Source organism: Triplophysa dalaica, chromosome 7 (assembly GCF_015846415.1).
Source record: "Triplophysa dalaica isolate WHDGS20190420 chromosome 7, ASM1584641v1, whole genome shotgun sequence".
In the NCBI taxonomy this organism is placed as follows: Eukaryota; Metazoa; Chordata; class Actinopteri; order Cypriniformes; family Nemacheilidae; genus Triplophysa; species Triplophysa dalaica.
In genome coordinates this window covers 8783222-8801365 of record NC_079548.1, presented here as the reverse complement: position 1 = coordinate 8801365, position 18144 = coordinate 8783222, and the positions used below count along the sequence as shown (strand labels likewise).

Genomic DNA, 18144 nt, shown 5'->3' with positions numbered 1-18144 from the left:
ATGAATCGCAAGCTTGATTGTAAATTGGACACGTGCAGATACAGGTAAATAATGCGAGTATGGAGCCACGAGCCTTTGAAAAGCAAGAAAGGACCCTGTGGCGTCTCTCCAAAGCGCTTTGTCGCCAAATGGGTTCAGAAACCTTGAACAAGATCCTCATAATACCACAATTGAACCATCAATACACAAACAAATGCTTCATTCCACGTGCTCAAGGACGGCATGTGCAGCCACCAGCGAGCAGATTTCATGAGCTTACCTGAGCACATGACGGCACACACATCTTTATGAGCTCGCTTATTCATTGCCATACAAACAGAAAAATAGTTAAGTTAAAACAATTGCGAAAAATAAAAAAACGTCTCGCGCACACACTCCATTGGGCATGCATACCTAATATTCGTAAGTGCTTTTTTCCGATTCCTGTTAAACAGAGCAGAAAGAGTATTAGAATTTCAAAAGGCTTTGAGAAGAAAAAACTAAATGAGAAGCATCTCAGGATGAACACAATACACCAGCTAGTACCTTCTTTTCACACCTAATCCACTGGATTGCTCAAAAGGCCTGTTAAAAAAGAGGCTAAAGGCAAATCATAGAAAACTCACGAGTAAAGCTCACTGTAAAGAGCTATAAGTGTAATCATCAAAATGAATAATGGGAGCAAAAAAGGTCAAGCATACCATTTCATGTTTTAAGGTAATTTCGGAGTAATTTTTCAAAACAGGGTTAACAGAATAGAGTATAAGTTACAAATCTAAATTGTGAGCTGATGATATTAAATGTAACGATTTTATTATGCAGTTTGCTAGTGTCATTCCTCTATAAAAACACATTGTGTGTGCAAATGCTTCAATGGAAATTCTCTGAAACTGTAAAAAATACAATTTAATATAATTGGTGAAAAATATCTTGCGGTTATTTTTAACTGGATTATTGTTGTATTTTATCTCTTGCATTAAAGATGTTGAATATACTTACAATCACTGTTTGGCCCTCTGATGGCAAGATGCTGCCTGCTATAAATATCAAGAAATGAATAACCAAATCATTCAAGAGCTGAAAAATATAAGTTTTCAGTTCTATATTGTGCCCTGTAATATGTTTAACTTGTTATAAGATTGTTTTAATTTCTCTCTGCATGTATCCAACAAACACCTTGTTGTCTCTGACAATCCTAAATCCTTTCAGTTCCTCACCTGGTATTATGTGCGATTTGCTACATTCTACATAACACAAATCTAAATTAACTCCAAGGACAGTGCAAAATCCTTAAATTAGATTTTACGAGAACGAAGAGTCTCCTCTATGCTATCAGATAGACAGGCTTTTATTTCAAATAAGAAAAACCCTTATTCTCTGTTTTAGCAAGAGCTGCTGATTTGTGTTATCCGTGACTGAGACCAAATATAAAGAAATTGAATCAGCATGAAGCTGGATATCCATTGAGAAATGAACATTATGTTGCGTTTGTTAAAGAACAAAAAAATAAACACAGCCAAGTTCGTTTTTTTGTTGCATTTTTTTCATACAGAAAGCCTGGATTCAAATACACAAGTGCTACAAGGAGGAGAAAATCTCAAATAAACGTCACAAGGAAAAATTAAAATAAAAAAGATCCATGAGCATTTCCACATTTTCCTCGCTGGATTTGTGTCCACTTTTTTTGACCTGTAAAAGCCAACTTAACTTCATGTCCACTCATAAGCCAGGATAGCTCCAGGGTCATGGGTCAAAGTTCATTATTGTGGCAAGCTCTCCATTCAGTTTTCTTAAGAATTCAGAGGATAGTTCTGGAAGAAGCTGTCGTCACGAGGGATTCGTAAAGTCACACAGGAATCTACTAAATGCTGATGTCATTGAGGACACATGCTACCCATTAAAAAGTTCATTTGTAACCGAATTTGTCCTCTATTCCCGTCACCAGTCGGTTAAAATCTCTCTGTCTCTGCATGTTAAGAGGAACGTCTATCGGCTGATAACCTTTGAAGAACGGATAAAGCAGATATGAAGAACCAGTTCACACAGTGAAGGAGGACATCACACGGTAGCCCCAGTGAGTGGACTTTAAACTTTGCTTTTCACTATCCATCTTATATGTCCAAACCAAAGGCTTTGGTCCTGTTTCTCAACCTCGATTCGGCCACCCATTCTCATGACATCAGGTCCATTCTACACCCAAATAAACAATCCATTTCTCTCCTAAACAGACAGCTGGGTTGGCGCTGAGGTTTTAGAAAAGGTTCACCCAGCAACACCATCCTCACTTCCCCAAGCCATCAGTGGGGCGGCAATTAGGGGGTATCTGGTGCTCTAGAGGGGGTCTGTCTAGATAACATGAAGGGAGGGGCAGATCAACAGCTGGTTTAGGCATCTAAAGGGTCGGAGCTTGAGGGGTGTAAATCTAAAATAGTGCCCCCTTGTAGACAGTTGTGTGAGTGCGTGTGTACGTGTGTGTAGGGTAACGCCAGTGGACTGCACTATGACTGTTTGAGACGTTTGCGAGGGGGGCCCAGGAAAGGGCACTGGGCAGAGGCCAGCGAGCGGTATGCCTCAGCGACCAGGTGAGGATGAGACGCCACCATGGATTTCCAGCCTGAGGTCTCCATCACGTCTGAGGCATGGCTGAACAAAAGGAGAGAGAGAGAGACATTGCGACACGTTTTAGCGCTTTTTTTTGGAGTGACGAATTCTTGCTATATAGCAAACAAATAAATTAAACAGTAATTTTATTCAACTGTCAACTTGTGAATAAAATATAACGAAATAGACAGAGTGGACAGACAGAAAGTAAAAATAATAACACAAAATGCAAAATTGAGGTACATTGAGGAAGGTCCTTTAAAATGACTTAAAAATGATCGTCACACTGAAATGGTAACAGAACACACATGTAAGCAATAAAAATGATGTCACTATACAAAAGGAAACCTAAAGTACAACCTACTTGTTTATATGGAAACGTTCCAAAAAATATCTAAAAGAAAACAACGACATTAGGGCATCCGAGCCAAAAGCACCTGCGATCTCTGAAGATCCCGCCCCTTTTTGCTGAGCTCAGCACCCCGAGGGCACCCGCGCTGCACTATCACGCACACCCAAAACTGGCCTTTAACGACATTTACCCGGAGTGTGTTTGTGTGTGAGAGACACTGACCTCTCTCTAACCCCTCTATGCTGTTGCCCCCAAACACTTGGCATTAATTGCAGCACTTGTCCCCTCGTCTACAGGAGCCTTGCGGGCAAAATCCCGTACCACTTTCCCCAATGCTAAAGGTCACTTTACGGTCACAGTGTACCCAGAACACAACAGGTAACAAACAAAAGACTTAAAAAAGAATAAAAATGAGATTTTAAGTAAACAAAAGTCAAATTAAATACATTGTAATCTAGAATTCCATCTGACCCAACACAAAACATGTCAATGTGCAATCACGTAATGAAGCATATATCTAGTGTTGTTTAAAAAATGGTAACAGGTCTGAACGTTAACCGCTAGTCCACATCTCTGACCTCAATTGACTAACGTTGTCTTTCAGACCCAGTCACAAACTGCAACTTAAAACGGCAGTCACATTTTTTTCTAAACGGTTGGGATTCTCCTGCTGTCAGTTGTTGTCCTGATGACTGGGGTCTGGCTGGGTGGGAAAACTGCACTGCTCTGACACTAAACTTCTATGTGTGGCAATAAACCATTTGAGAGGAGAAGGATGGGCTCATAAACCAATAACATAAGCAGCCACAATGAATGCAGGAAAAGAAGGGCACAGAGGACGAAGGGTTTGAGCGAGGCTGTGTGTTGTTGTGTGTGTTTATTTCTTTCTGTGTCGCCCTTGTTATTGATCCCCCTCTGTCTCTGCTGTTGTTGCGGCGGTGGGTGTTCTGTTTGGAGATGCATTGTGTGAGAGAGAGAGAAATGAGATGGCCACAGTCCAGTTTCAAGTCGGCCAAGTTACTGCCATCCACGAAATGAACTCAAAATTACACCGTCCAATAAAGCCGATGCGAAACTGAGACTGAACAAGATAGTAAAAATCAACAAAAGAAAGAGTGAAAGATGAGAAAGTTCATGAAGATAAAAAAATTTCACTGCAAAACCTCAAAACGGATTTGCTAGCTAAAATAAGAATTCAGAAAGGAGTTACTAAACTAGCACAGCCCTCACAATCTTAAAGACCCAGCATAGCCATTATAAGGAAAGTGGGAGGGGCCTTAGTGATGGAGAACAGTGATTTGCAGGGCTCAATCATAAGGAGAATGGGGTCTCAAAAAGGGGCGTTTCTAAAATTATTGGGCAGGATAGGTATTTTCCAATCTCTTATTTATTGCCAAAAAAATCAAGTGGACGATTCCCAATTTCCCGCTTTCATTGGTTGAAAAAAAAAACCTATCCAGTTAATGAAAATTGGGCTCACCGCGTTTTCCATTGGATAGTTGAATATCATGTATCCTGGTTTGGAAACAACTATATTTGAGAAAAGACTCAAATATGTTTGCACCCTATGCCACTGCTTTCACGCAAAAAAAATAGATTTGTAGATACATTATATCCAATTTCTTTTAAATTATTTCCTTTTATTACAAACTCGCAGTTAAATTTAAATTATACTTTAAAAAAACACACAAAATATTGGTTTGGCCAGAGGTCTACTATCATCAACACCCATCCAGGAGAAAAACTGATTGGTGTAATTGCTTTAATCCTTCAGAGGAAGGTTAAACAGAACATCACTCACTAATTGATAAAGTCGACGGCCTGCGTCTTAAGCTGGTCAGCGCTGTGTAGGTCGGCCAAGATTAGAATCTCTGCTGCGTTTTCCACCGACAAACTGGTGCACAGAGCGTCCTCACACATTACCTTCAGCCGCTCCAGAGCATACTAGAAAAAGAGAGATATGCGCTTACAAATGTTGTCAAATGTTAATGTTGTCTTAACGCTTGACGGCTGTATTTCCTAGCTACTAAAGAGAACACATTTTACACATTTACACTTTCTGGTATTTGCTGGCGTCTGCCAAGAAAAACAAATCTGAACACATGATCTTCAAAACCCTGAGATCTGTTGTCATCCTGAGATTAAATTAACATATTTTAATAGCTTTCCAGACCTTCTGAGGAGGATGAAATGCTTTTAAGCATGAATTTAGATCGCAACCGTTTACAAGTTAAGGGTCATTTCTCACACACTAACAGGTTTTTTCCACAAAACTGAATTTAAAGGTCCAGTGTATGAAATTCAGCACCATCTAGAGGTGAAGTTGTGAATTGCGTCCAACGGCTCTCTCAGCCCCTCTCTTTTGAAGCACAACGGTGGCTTACACATAACTAAGATGTCGTCACGTTTTCGCCTCTTTGCCGAAGGAGATAATATTTACGAAATGCGTTCTGTAGAGCAGTTTCCATGAAAGGAACCCACGGTGTGTGAAGATAGATAGATCATTCTAAGGGTATAAAAACGTAACGCTTCATTATGTAAGTTCATTATACACCTCTGAAGACATAGTTATGTTTTTAATATTGCATTTTTGTCAATAGATCCTCCAAAAAATGTCACATTGGACCCAAGCAAAATGTTAGTTTTGCAATAAAAATACTAACATGCTTGCACGATTATATTTGTGTCTACAAAAAGAATTTAAGCTATTCAAACACAAGCCTTCAGATCAAAAGAAACATTTCACTCAAGTGACCCTAAAATTTTGAGTAGTGTGTGTGTAAGACTAACTTTGTCCGCAGCAGCGAGCAGGTCGTCGGCCATCTTGTCAAGGTTGGGTGCTTTGCCAGTGTAGATGAAGAACATCATCTCTTTGAAGACCTCAGCTTCCACATCGTTTATCTCCACTCGGTTCTACGCCAGAAATGAGAGCAAAACTTGGTAAATATCACATGTCTCTAAGAACATCAGATCAGAAACATCTCCAGCTTTTACAGAACATTCTCAAATGTGCTGATCAACAACAAACTGCCTGAAACACTGTCCGAATTATGGGCTGATTTTGAGCTCCTGTCTGCTTATGCTTGTAGTATTATATCAAGGTTGTCTCCAAACACTCATTTGTTCAAAGTGTCTACATTAGACGCAAGTAGTGTGGCAAAACTAAACGACAGAGCTGTCTACAGAGCAAGCACACATCATGATTAGCCATTAGTTGACAGCGGGCCGTTTCTACTTTTGATGTACTACACAGCTACTTCAGTCACTGTTTTCCACATTCAACTGAAACTAAATAATTTGATTTACACTTTTTCGTTACATTTTCATTTGGCTCTTTACTTCGAGCCACTGAAATACAGTGTACAAGCTACACTTTGAGTTTTAAGAGCTAATGTAATTGTCCTGCTGCAGTTCGACTATGAAAAGTTTAGATCTTGTTCAAGTAGGTTTTGAAATGATTGTATAGCACTTGTTCTGGAATCCGTCCTTTCCACTCTGAAGCCCCTCCGGTCTCCTCTGAGCACCCCACAACCAACCCGCGAGACCACTGACCTCCAACCGCACGAGTCAGGGCGCACACGCAAAGGGCAGAGTGATGCTAAAAACTAAATTAAAACGCAGCCCAGAAAGCCCCTTCTGTTACCGCTTGATCAATGTTCTGGAATGACTGTTGCGAATTCCCTTCTGCCGAGGCTGCCAAAGCACAAGCTCTTTGTAGCGGTGGTAACAATGGCTTTTTTGTCCCAGTCCGTCCATCACGGTCAAACCAATTAATGCATCAACAGCGATGAACCCAACCCCACCAACAGCCACTGCAACACAAGGTCAAATTAAAGGTCACTTAAAAACATACAACTATATATCAAAGCCTATTACAGAAAGTAAGTCTGCACCTTAAGGGTACGCCGACAATCACATACACATCTGAGGCTGCTTTCTCGGTTAAATTGCTTTGTTTAACGTAGGTAGGGCACTGTTGCCTGCCCACAATTTGTACACCAAATAAAGCCCAAAACCTGCTGGTTTTTAACCAGTTACATCTAAAATTACACACAAGAGAGAGAGAGTCATAATGATCAGATGTAAAATTTCTAAAAGCGGCAAGTATAAATTGATACCTGCTACCAGCACTATTTCAAAAGGTGTTTTCTGTTTTACAACCAAAATCCAACATGAAACTTGTTTTCTGTGCGTCATTGCTGCATTTTAAGAGATGACAGGAATACGACCGACAAAACGCCACCAAACTCATCAGATTAACACTACGAACTCAAGTCACTAAACACATCATGCTACTTAAGCATCCAGAAATGTTCCCCCAGCAGTTTTTCCTTTAGATACATCAAAGAGAAAATCTGTTTTTCTCCTCTCCACTATATTCCATTTAGATTTCCCTACTGAAACCTCAAAACATCAATATTCTATAGACACACAGCCAAGTCAGTGAGCCAAAGCCGGCATCTAAACCAGACAAACGCGTCTCAACACTGAACTGACACTCATGCGGCCACATTCCCTCGCATGTGATCATTTTCAAACCGAAGCCCCAGATCCCATCATTCATCAATTAACCACACAACACACAACACAATCCGACTGTAACACTAAAGTCTCTCTCAACACATCTGCAAAGATCCTTACAGAGCCAATAAGCAGTAGCAGAGAAACGAACAACAGGAAACCTCCCTGCTCCACAAACCCCCAACGCAAGCATATCCTGTCCCAAAAAAACTGTGCATGATGAAACTCTGGGAAAGACAGGAGAGAAGAATACTGGATCAGCAGACGCTGAAATGCAGGAATGTCATAGATGGAGAGAGGCGAAGCAGGACCTGTGTCATTGGAATATACTGAATAAAAAAAGTAAAAACATTTAAACAGTTCATCTTAACACACGGTGTCATGTCTCGCTGTTTTATCTGTGTCTTGAGCTAGTTTTCCGTGTTTTGACACGTGCATTGGTCACGATGCAGTGGATCAATGTCAGTTCTGAAATGACGGACTGATCAGATGAACCCGGGCATATCTTGAGTGTGTAAATTAGCACCGTTGCCTTCTGTTCAATTACGCTGCACTTCCACTAACTGTTATTAATTGTGGAAACAGATTTTTTAGCTGTCATAAACTGTCATGGATGACAAGTGAGATTATGACAGAATGAAATGGCGAAACTACTCAATTCCAATGACAGCAGTTTGAAGCTTAAAAGATACATATTTAAAAACGAATTGTTAAGTATCTGAAATTGAATCCTAGATCAGCCACGTTAAAAAGCATAGTGAAATCATTGCTCATCTCTGCAATGATGAGTATTTCAAGCTGAAATAAAAGGGCACATCGCTAGCAACACCAAGGATTTAAGTTCAATGCCCAGTACTTACGATATGAATACCTTCACTACTACTATTGATAACGCAAATGTAAATGTTATTTAATATAACTTTCCATACACTTTCTACAGTTAATCTTTAATTGTTTATTATTTTATCACTAGCCGGTCTCAAAAATGTTTCACTTGCAGGTGATATTTCACAGTATTAATTCTAATTCAATTCAAGGGTACAAAGCCTGCAAATGACGTTTGTTAAACATTGCATTCCGGTTTGATGCCAAGAAAGTCTTTTCCACATCATTAGATGATAAGGCCAGCTCTGTGTGCGTATTTAACTTAAAAAAACACACATATGTTCTTAGTCTTTATATAAATGCAGAGTGTGTGTGCAATCATTTTCACAGAGGATCTTTACATTTACATTTAGGCATTTGGCAGACGCTTTTATCCAAAGCGACTTACAGGGCACTTATTACAGGGACAATCCCCCTGGAGCAACATGGAGTAAAGTGTCTTGCTCAAGGACACACTGGTGGTGGCTGCTGGGATCGAACCAGCAACCTTTGATTTACCAGTTCAGTGGTTTAACCCACTAGACCACCATCTCACCATCTTTAACACCTCCAAGAACTTCACTTCTCTATTCTATGTCAGGTTTAAAATGACTATAATATTCTGATGCCACATGAGACAAAAAACAGCAAATTGTCATTTAAAAATGGATATTGAAAAGGAGCAAAAATGAGAAACACTGTAGAGCTGAGCCTTTCGAGAAATGTTGAGATATTAAACCAAACACACACACGGCTGGGATGAAAATTAGGCCTCTGATAGGTGGAATGAATTTGAACCCTACCTAGGGATCACTAATAAACTCCAACACTGCAGATCTGAGATATTATGAGATGAAGTATAAGAAAGAATATCAGACAGCGCACAAAAACATACACAAAGGGACACTGTAATTTGGAGTGTGAATGGATATATGTTTTGTCACTTCTTTTGAAGTTCGATTAGAGAGAGAGAGAGAGAGGGGGGGGTGAGAGCAGGAGAGCGAGAGAGAAAGAAATCCAACTCACCTTTTTACTCTCCTCCATTTCGTGTTCAAACATAGCACTGAAAACAGGGGAGCGTGCTGTAAAAGAGAGACACAAAAACAGTGACTGTTGACTTTATTTAGTTGCCACGTCAAAAAATTCTAAGCTCTGACCAACACAAGCCCATCATAAATGATGAGAAACATCACAAACTTAAAATTAAAGCAAAGAGGTTTGAACTGGCAAATAAAATATTTATATAAAATACAGTAATAGAATATTTAATTATAAAAATTAACCATTCACCCTCTGAAACAGTGAGAATGACATACAGGATAATCTAAAAACATGTTTTAAATTTCATGATTACAAGTAGCTTATAAAAGGCAATAAAACATGATTGGAAAGAGGCAGTTACAATGCATTCCCATTGTAAACCGAAAACAAGCAAATCTATATTTTGGTTCTGAAAATCAAAAAAACAAATGGGGTTTAAATGATACTAAGTTGTCATTTTAGGATCAACTACCCCTTTAAGTCCATAAGTTTATTCAAGACTGCTAACAGTCTATAGGCGGTTTAATCGGACACACGCACCTGGAACGAAGTTTATATTCTATTTAATTTATATTAATATTTATTATATATTGATTGTATTAAATAAACATTTGGGTCATGTAACCTTGTCACATTTAAGTTTAGCCAAGTAACGGTTCTTTTCAGTGGAGGACTAGGACATTATGGCCAAGAGCAGCCAAACCTCATGTTTCAGTTCCTCCCCCGTCTATTCGTGATCATGTTTTGGGGGATGTCCCCCTCTGTCCATTTTCACTTTCACTGCTTCAGATGGCCAGCCTGCCCCTGGATCTTCGACTGGTTATCCAAAATAACACTGAATATAATTTTTATTTACTAGCTATTGTAATTTACTCATTTCTTGCTTCTTATCAGAAATAATCTGCAAGGATACGTCAAGTTTTGGCCACAAAACCATGCATGCGCAGTAACATTTGTTTTTGTCATTGTTGTTTTGAAACCGTTTATATATGTGCTACATATATAATGTCTTATAGCTGGGATCTGAAAGGAATAGTGAGTAATTAAAAAATTCAGTGAAATGATCCAGTAATTTCTTTCAGTAATTCTGCACAAGGTTTCAGCTTGTTAACCTAGAGAACAATGTCACCTCCGATTTTCATCTCTCTGATAAGACTGGATATGAGGTCAAATCTGTCTGCACAACTTCAACTTGTTCAAAAGATCGTCTGCAGTCAGGAACGTTCTCTCTCTCTCTCTCTCTCTCTCTCTCTCACAGTATAATCACAGCTCAGACACCAGCTGATCAGCTCAGTCTTCACTGCCATTAATGAGCACTACGAGGTACGGCCATATAATGAGGAATCCCGCCTCACCATAAAGGACAGGTTGTGAGAGAGAAAGGCTGCGTTCAATAGCTGGAGGCATTGGGCCACTTCCAAATCCGATGTTTACGTGACTGATTGTGTTCAGTTTGGCGTTTGGTTGAAGTCCTAAAAAAATGCACCATCTGGTATTTCACTATTGTGAGATTGTTGACATTGAACAAAAACCTAACAGCTGGATCAAAATTGTCAATGGTTAACAATTTATTAATATTATTACTTTATTTAATGACTTATATATATTTCATATATTGGTAATGAATACATTTTTTAAATTTATTTCAAGTTTTGAGTGAAAATGTAACTTCCACAGGACTATATTTGTTCATTCGCATAATTATTTTTCATTATTATTAATGCGTTATTTAAAAATAAAGTGACATCGGCAAATTAGACAGCTAGAGCTTTTCTCAGAACTAATTTCCCATTTCAGAGAAACTTTTGAAGACATTTTATCAATTGATGCCAAGGTGATTTAAAGTGTGTATATATGAGCCAAGTAAGCCAACAGAACAGTAGCGAACAATTCTACGTGATATTCACTACAGACCATAGAATGTATAAAATATGGACGTAGTGTCCGTGACATCACCCGTAGGTCGCTCCAGGATAATCGAAAATGGGCAAAAACGGGGGGCGTGGTTGGACCTGAGGCGCCTGGTTGCTAAACCCACTTGTCAATCAAGTCGTCACGCACTTAATTTGCTGAATTTTAAGGCTTAATATAAGTTCAACGGGTGATTAAAAAAAAAATCACAGTTGTCATAAATTAGCTATATTGACCAAAATCATTTTTTGTACCACGGAGTAAACATGTTTTTTCTGCCTTTAAGTTCCCCGTTTTAACATGGAGCTTAATGAGATTCTGCTTTTGGAGCCAGTCTCTAGCGGACAGTCGATGAACTGCAGTTAAAGTCACTAAAGGTTGGCATCACGAGAGAGATCGGAAGGTTGTCGCTTGCTACAGACAGAGCCTCCATTCAGTTTCATTAAAAGAAAAAGAAGATCCTTTTACACATTAGTGTGTAATGTGCCTTTCCTGCACGTTACCTGCCAGTATGGCTTTGTGTGCCTGGAACTCCTGCCCAGCAACACACAGAGAGCAGTCGGTGAATCTGGAATGTTCCCACAATCCGCCCAGTTCATCTGCCAGCCTGCAGTCAGGAACCTTCACCATGTTCATGGTGTTCTGACCCGAGATATTCACGGAGTCCTGCACCACGCTCACCTAAACACACAAAAACAGAGAGCAAAAATCAATCAGGGCTGCCAAACTATAAAAGTGGAACTGCATAAAGTGCAAATATGTTTATGAAGGCATGTGTGTACTTGAACGTATCGATACCCAAATATTTTGGAGTGATTTTAAGTGCAAAGCAAGTTATCGTTATAGCAACTGTGCTGGATTTGTATGCAGCATCACACAAATGCAGAAGCATTGCAGAATAAATCTCTTATTTATACTGTGCATATTTATGCTGATAATTATGGGAGCATCCACGCGAGCACAGAATCCTGAACAAATCTCTTGTTCGAGTCAAATTCAGCGGATTTCTTCTGCGCTACACGGAGTAAAGCCTCTTTCTGCTTATTATGTGTTGTCCGACCACTATCAGTCAACCACCACTTCAATGACACCAGATGTATGATAATCTTACGTTTTTTTATATTTTGAAGTCACACATTTAAGGACATCCATATGTTAGCCAATATGGCAGATCCCGATTACAGTGGCTCAGGGGGGACACTTCAACGACTGTTCAACAAGGGCAGCCGTCTAGTTATCTCTTAATTTACACAAATTGCCTCAATTTGTTACTGGTCTCTGTGTGTAAGACAGTGTGTGTGTGCGAGTGATTGCGCGTGTGGCGGGCCACCATGCTGACTTAGCCACCTGTTCCCGCAGACATAAGCACGTTCATTTATCTCACTCCAGGAGTCTCACAAACACACACACACAAATGCCACAGGTTCTCATATGAAGATAATTGCAGTATTAGGATGCAGGATTTCTTTAATAAGCTCAACTCCCTACATAAAAACTGAGATTGTGTTTTAAGACTTAGTATGCTACAAACCTTAAAAGCATTTTTTAGGCATTAGCAGCACTAATGTAGTTTCTGCAGTTTCCTTAAACACGAAAACAAGTTTTTCAGACACTATAGATATACACTATACACTATAGAGACACTATAGCTCATCAATTAGTGCTAGCCAGAATACTGGGTGTTTGAGAGATGTTTGAGATAAAAACAGGAAACATAAAAGTAAGATGACACATGAGAAGAGTGAAATGGAGTGGGAATGAGATGAATGGATAGAGATGGAAGAGTGAGCGAGTATGACACGAGGTAGAGGGTAAAAGAGCATCACAAACAGGAAATTAAATGTCAAGGGCCCTTGTATGTTCTTAATGGAGGTGTAGACTTTCCCCTGAAGGAAAACAGGGCACGACGACGAGACGAGCAAGAGATGGAAGAGCAAGATGACACGCAGGCTGAACACCTAAACAATGGGTTTATGGAGGAAATGAAAGAGTACAACAGTATTTCCGGTTCACACATTCTGATGCACTACATCATCGTGCATTGAACCTTTAAGGCCCGATTCACATTTCATGTCTAAAAACGTGAGCGGCACAACTGCACAACTTGCATTAAATTTTAAATGAGAAGATCTAAGAACAAAAGCAAAAATTTGTGTGTGAGTCTATTAGTCAATAAAGAAAAAAAAGACCTACTTAGTACCTGATCTCGTGAGATCTGTCTGTCATTTACACTTATATGCACAGTATTCTTACATATTTTTTATACAATTTAGGGATTATCGATCTGTCTATATATTCCGCAAGTATTTTTGTGTACACTGCTGAATAACTTTAACTCATTCGCCGCCGGCCTCTTCAAAAAAAGGTTGCCAGCCTACGCCAGCGTTTTTTAACATTTTCACCCAACTTTAAAGGCTCACAGTAAATTTTCTGTAAAGAATTTATGGACAAACAATATGTCAAATGAAAGAACAGAGTCTCAGCTTTTAAATAAAAGAAACCGTGTTCTTCTATCTTCATTTGTTCGTTTTTTATCACTCTGTAGATGTTGGTAGGTTTCTTCAAAAATGCATCACTTTGATTAATATAATTAATCAGATAATTAGATAATGAGATAATTAACGTTTTTGTCAAAGATTCCACCCAGATTCCACTCAAGACAATCATTAAAAACCGCTAAAACGTATACGTTCTAGGTTCTGGGATTCTGTACTTTTTCCCAGTGGTGTGTAATAGCGCCACCTGCTGTACAACAGTACAAACACTGATTGCCGTAATAACTCGTCTTTGGCGGGGAAGCGTTTTTTTTAAATGACGAGATAACTCGTCAATGGCGGTGAAAGAGTTAACAAGAATCAATAGGAATTTGACTTGTGCTTTATTTTTAAAACAGCTAGTAAATAAATAAAACGGAGTAAGATTATTTATGATATTATTAATTGCTATTGGAGGGTGCCATTGGAATTGCAGGACAAGATCAACATATTTGCTAAAGGTTTTTTGTTATAGAAACAATGAACGATGAATACATGTAAAAAGAAAATTAAATTGCATTAAAAATGTGTACATTTGGTAATTACAAAGAAAAATCTGTTGTAAAACAGGGATTTGAGCAGGAATCGAAAACAGCAGCTAGGACTCGATTCTTGGAATTCCCAAACCAGCAATTGGAATCTTCTCCAGAAAAAAAATCAGAATTAAAAGCCCTATGGTTTGGCCAATGTTGCTTAAGTCATGCAAACATAAAAGAATAATTATGACATGACCAATAATGCCTCACGAATCCATTGCAAATCCACCCTAAATCCAAGTAGGTTATGATACCTTAGCACATAAAATCCTACAAACATTTTTTTTCCAGTCTGTACATCTTCGTTGAATATCCATCCATGTAAGTCCAGAGAGCTTAATGAGAGAAGTCACTATTACCATGGAAACAGGAATCGTGGAAATTGAGCGCCTGCACACTTTTGCACTGACCCAGGTTCAGTAAAGTCAAATCTACATCAATCAACTATAAAGGTCTGCAGAAAGCATTAGGATTTTTGCATAAAGGTGAATACTTCGTTATAATTCTTGAAGTAGCAAATGCATCTTATACTAAATACTTCATGTCATTGAATCTGCTGTGATTAGACCTTTCAAAATGATGTCTTGTATCTTTGCCCTGTTTTCTGCATTGAATTAATGGTATAAATAATTCTGACACTGAATCGTACGTCATGGGTCGTATAAGTCGAAGCACTCTCCGCCATATAATTTTTCCGACGACTGTTTGGAAAATGAAATAAATACTACCAAGACTGCTGACAAAGTAGTTGGTCATTAAAGTGCTGTGTCAAACCATATGTTTACAAACGCGAGACTTTGCCTTCAGCCTCGGAAACAGGATGGATCACTACTTTCAAGTCAAAGCACTTTAATGAGCAGTGCGAGATGACAACTGGAGCAGATCTGTGACGTCTAGACTCAAGTGAGGGAACTGTTTGCTGCACGTGCAAATCTAAACACTGATACTAATGGGGGGCAGTGTGCGAATTCGTATTCCTGACACAGTGTCTGCACTGGACGCGACAGGCATAGGACACGCATCCAGTGTGGCCAGAATTTAAAATTATAATGGGTCCTAATGCGTTTCTAATGTATTTTGTCGTGTTGCGTCACGCCGATCGTGTCTGGTGTAGACACGGTGTGAATTTGATAAATGAAAAATCACACTTTCATTACATGTATGTGGTAAGAAGGAACCAGAAAAAAAATGAAAGAAAAAGAACAAATTTCCGAGAAAATTACTTCATCTAAAAATATACACAAGAGGACAGCGGTGATCCGACTGCTGCCACGGCATCATACTCATGCTAATGAGCTCTGCCAGGTCATAATGATTTCATTGATTAATCAAAGCGAGCAGTGAGCACTTTACACACACTTTAATTAGAGAATAACCACATTACACCTTCTCACTTCAACTCTTAATAACAAACATGCCTCCACTACATAACACTGGAAAAGGATGATGTACTGATTATCATTATCATTTCAAAAGATGATTTGGCTGGGCTTTACGAACCATATATCAAATGCCATATTGAGTTTAATTCAGCATTTCACATTTTGCATTGTAGTAAAGCAGCTTTACAGAAAAGGGCATAGAAAAACATTAATGTATATAATAGATATAGTGAAATAGCATTGTAATCTGACAGACATATTCACAATGCTATTAACTCTTTCCCGGACAGCCTTTTTTTAGGTTGCCAGCCAGCGCCAGCGTTTTTTAACATTTTAAAAAAACTTTAATGGCTCACAGTACATTTTCTGTAAAGAATACATGGACAAACACTATGTCCAATGAAAGAACAGAATCTCTGCTTTAAGACAAAAGAAACCATATTCTTCTATCTACAGTATGATATTTCCTTCCGTTGAACACAAAAGTCATTGAGAAATGATGGATTTGCATTACAAAAGGGACCATGTTGTTTGGTTACTAACATTCTTTCAAATATCTTTTGTGTTCCACAGAAGAAAGAACAGAATAAAATGAATCATATAGTATCAGCCCGTCTTGTTTAAAATATATCTGATTTGCAGCTTTAAACTTTACTTCTTAAAATGTAATTCATTAGGGTTGTCAATCAATAAATCGAGATTAATCGCATCCATAATAAAAGTTTGTGTTAGATTTATTTTAATATTTATTTATATTTGCAAATACTTCAAATTATATATGAACATTTATTCATTTTTTTATTCTTAAATATTTGCATGTACATTCGTGCTCAAACAGAAGCATAGTGCGAATGGTAGAAAAAGAACCAAGGATAACTGCCAAAGAGATACAAGCTGAACTCCAAGGTGAAGGGACGTCAGTTTCTGATCGCACCATCCGTTGGTATGGTGCCATAGAAGACCCAGGAGGACTCCACTTTTGAAAGAGAAACATAAAAAAGCCAGACTGGAATTTGCTAAAATTCATATTGACAAGCCACAGTCCTTCTGGGAGAATGTCCTTTGGACAGAGTCAAAACTGGAGCTTTTTGACAAGCTCACATCAGCTCTGTTAACAGACGAAAAAAATCAAGCTTTCAAAGTGAACACCATAAATACAGTGAAACATGGAGAAGGCTCAGTTATGTTTTGCGGCTGCTTTGCTGCATCTGGCACAGGGTGTCTTGAATCTGTGCAGGGCACAATGAAATCTCAAGACTATCAAGGCATTCTGGAGCGAAAAGTACTGCCCTGTGTCAGAAATCTCTGTCGCAGGTCATGGGTCCTCCAACAGGATAATGACCCAAAACACACCACTAAAATCACCCAAGAATGGATAAAAACCAAACATTGCACTATTCTGAAGTGGCTTTCTATGATCCTGATCTGAATCCTATCAAACATCTATGAAAGAGCTGAAACTTGCAGTCTGAAGAAGGCAACCATCAAACCTGAGACAGCTGGAGCAAATTGCTACGGAAGAGTGCACCACACTACCTGTTCACAGGTGCAGAAGTCTCATTGAGGGCTACAGAAAATATTTGCTTGCAGTGATCACCTCTAAAGGGGCAGCCGTGCCCTAATGGTTAGAAAGTCAGATGTGTGACCAGGAGGTTGCCAGATCGATTCTCAGGGCCGGCTGGAAACGACTGAGGTGCCTTGAGCAAGGCACCTTACCTCTACTTCCTCCACGGGCTCTACACTGATAGCTGTCCACTGCTCCAGGTGTATGTCTGTTCACTACTCTCTAGATGGGTTAAATGCAGAGGTCACATTTGGGGAATGGGTCACCATATCTGACAAATAGGTCACTTTCACTTAATGGTTGTGCAACAAAACATTAGGTTAGGGGTCCAATCATTTTTGTCCATGCCATTTTCATTTGTTCTATTATTTACAATATCATGTTGAATAATAAATCAAAAGCAAAGTCTGATTTCTCTTAAATATGGAATAAACAATGATGGATGCCAATTACTTTTGTCGGTTTCAAGTTATTTCTTAGAATTTTTTTTTTTTTTGAGGAAGATTACCAACAAATGTGAGCACATCTGTATGTTTATAAATACAAACAGTACACAGACATATATAATGTAAACACAATTTTTTAATTAATTAATCGCGATTAATAGTTTGACAGCTCTTTAGTTCATGCATCAAAGAATTGCTGTTATAAAACTTTTCTTGCTGTTTAAGTTCTCTTTACTTAAGTTGTATCTTCTTTGGTATGTGATTGCGCTTTGTTCCATTGCTTGTAATTTGGTTTTGTTCTTCATTTCATAACTGTTTACTTGTCATGAATAATTGAAAAACTTGAAGCAATGTTATACTTCATTAACAAACACCTTGAGGCTCCGTGCCATTGTCTGTTAATATTCACGTAA

The 18144-nt window shown here is 38.7% G+C and overlaps 1 protein-coding gene across 1 annotated transcript in view; it reads right to left on the bottom strand.

Moving 5' to 3' along the window:
* Positions 1 to 744: 744 nt before the first annotated feature.
* Positions 745 to 18144, bottom strand: part of spop (speckle type BTB/POZ protein) — a 67112-nt gene continuing 49712 nt past the window's right edge. The window contains exons 7-11 of the mRNA XM_056751888.1: positions 11773 to 11950; positions 9344 to 9399; positions 5723 to 5845; positions 4734 to 4876; positions 745 to 2622 (exon numbers count right to left, since the gene is read on the bottom strand). Coding sequence (XP_056607866.1) covers positions 2478 to 2622; positions 4734 to 4876; positions 5723 to 5845; positions 9344 to 9399; positions 11773 to 11950 — 645 coding nt within the window. The 3' untranslated portion in view covers positions 745 to 2477. The remainder of the gene's footprint in view (positions 2623 to 4733; positions 4877 to 5722; positions 5846 to 9343; positions 9400 to 11772; positions 11951 to 18144) is intronic.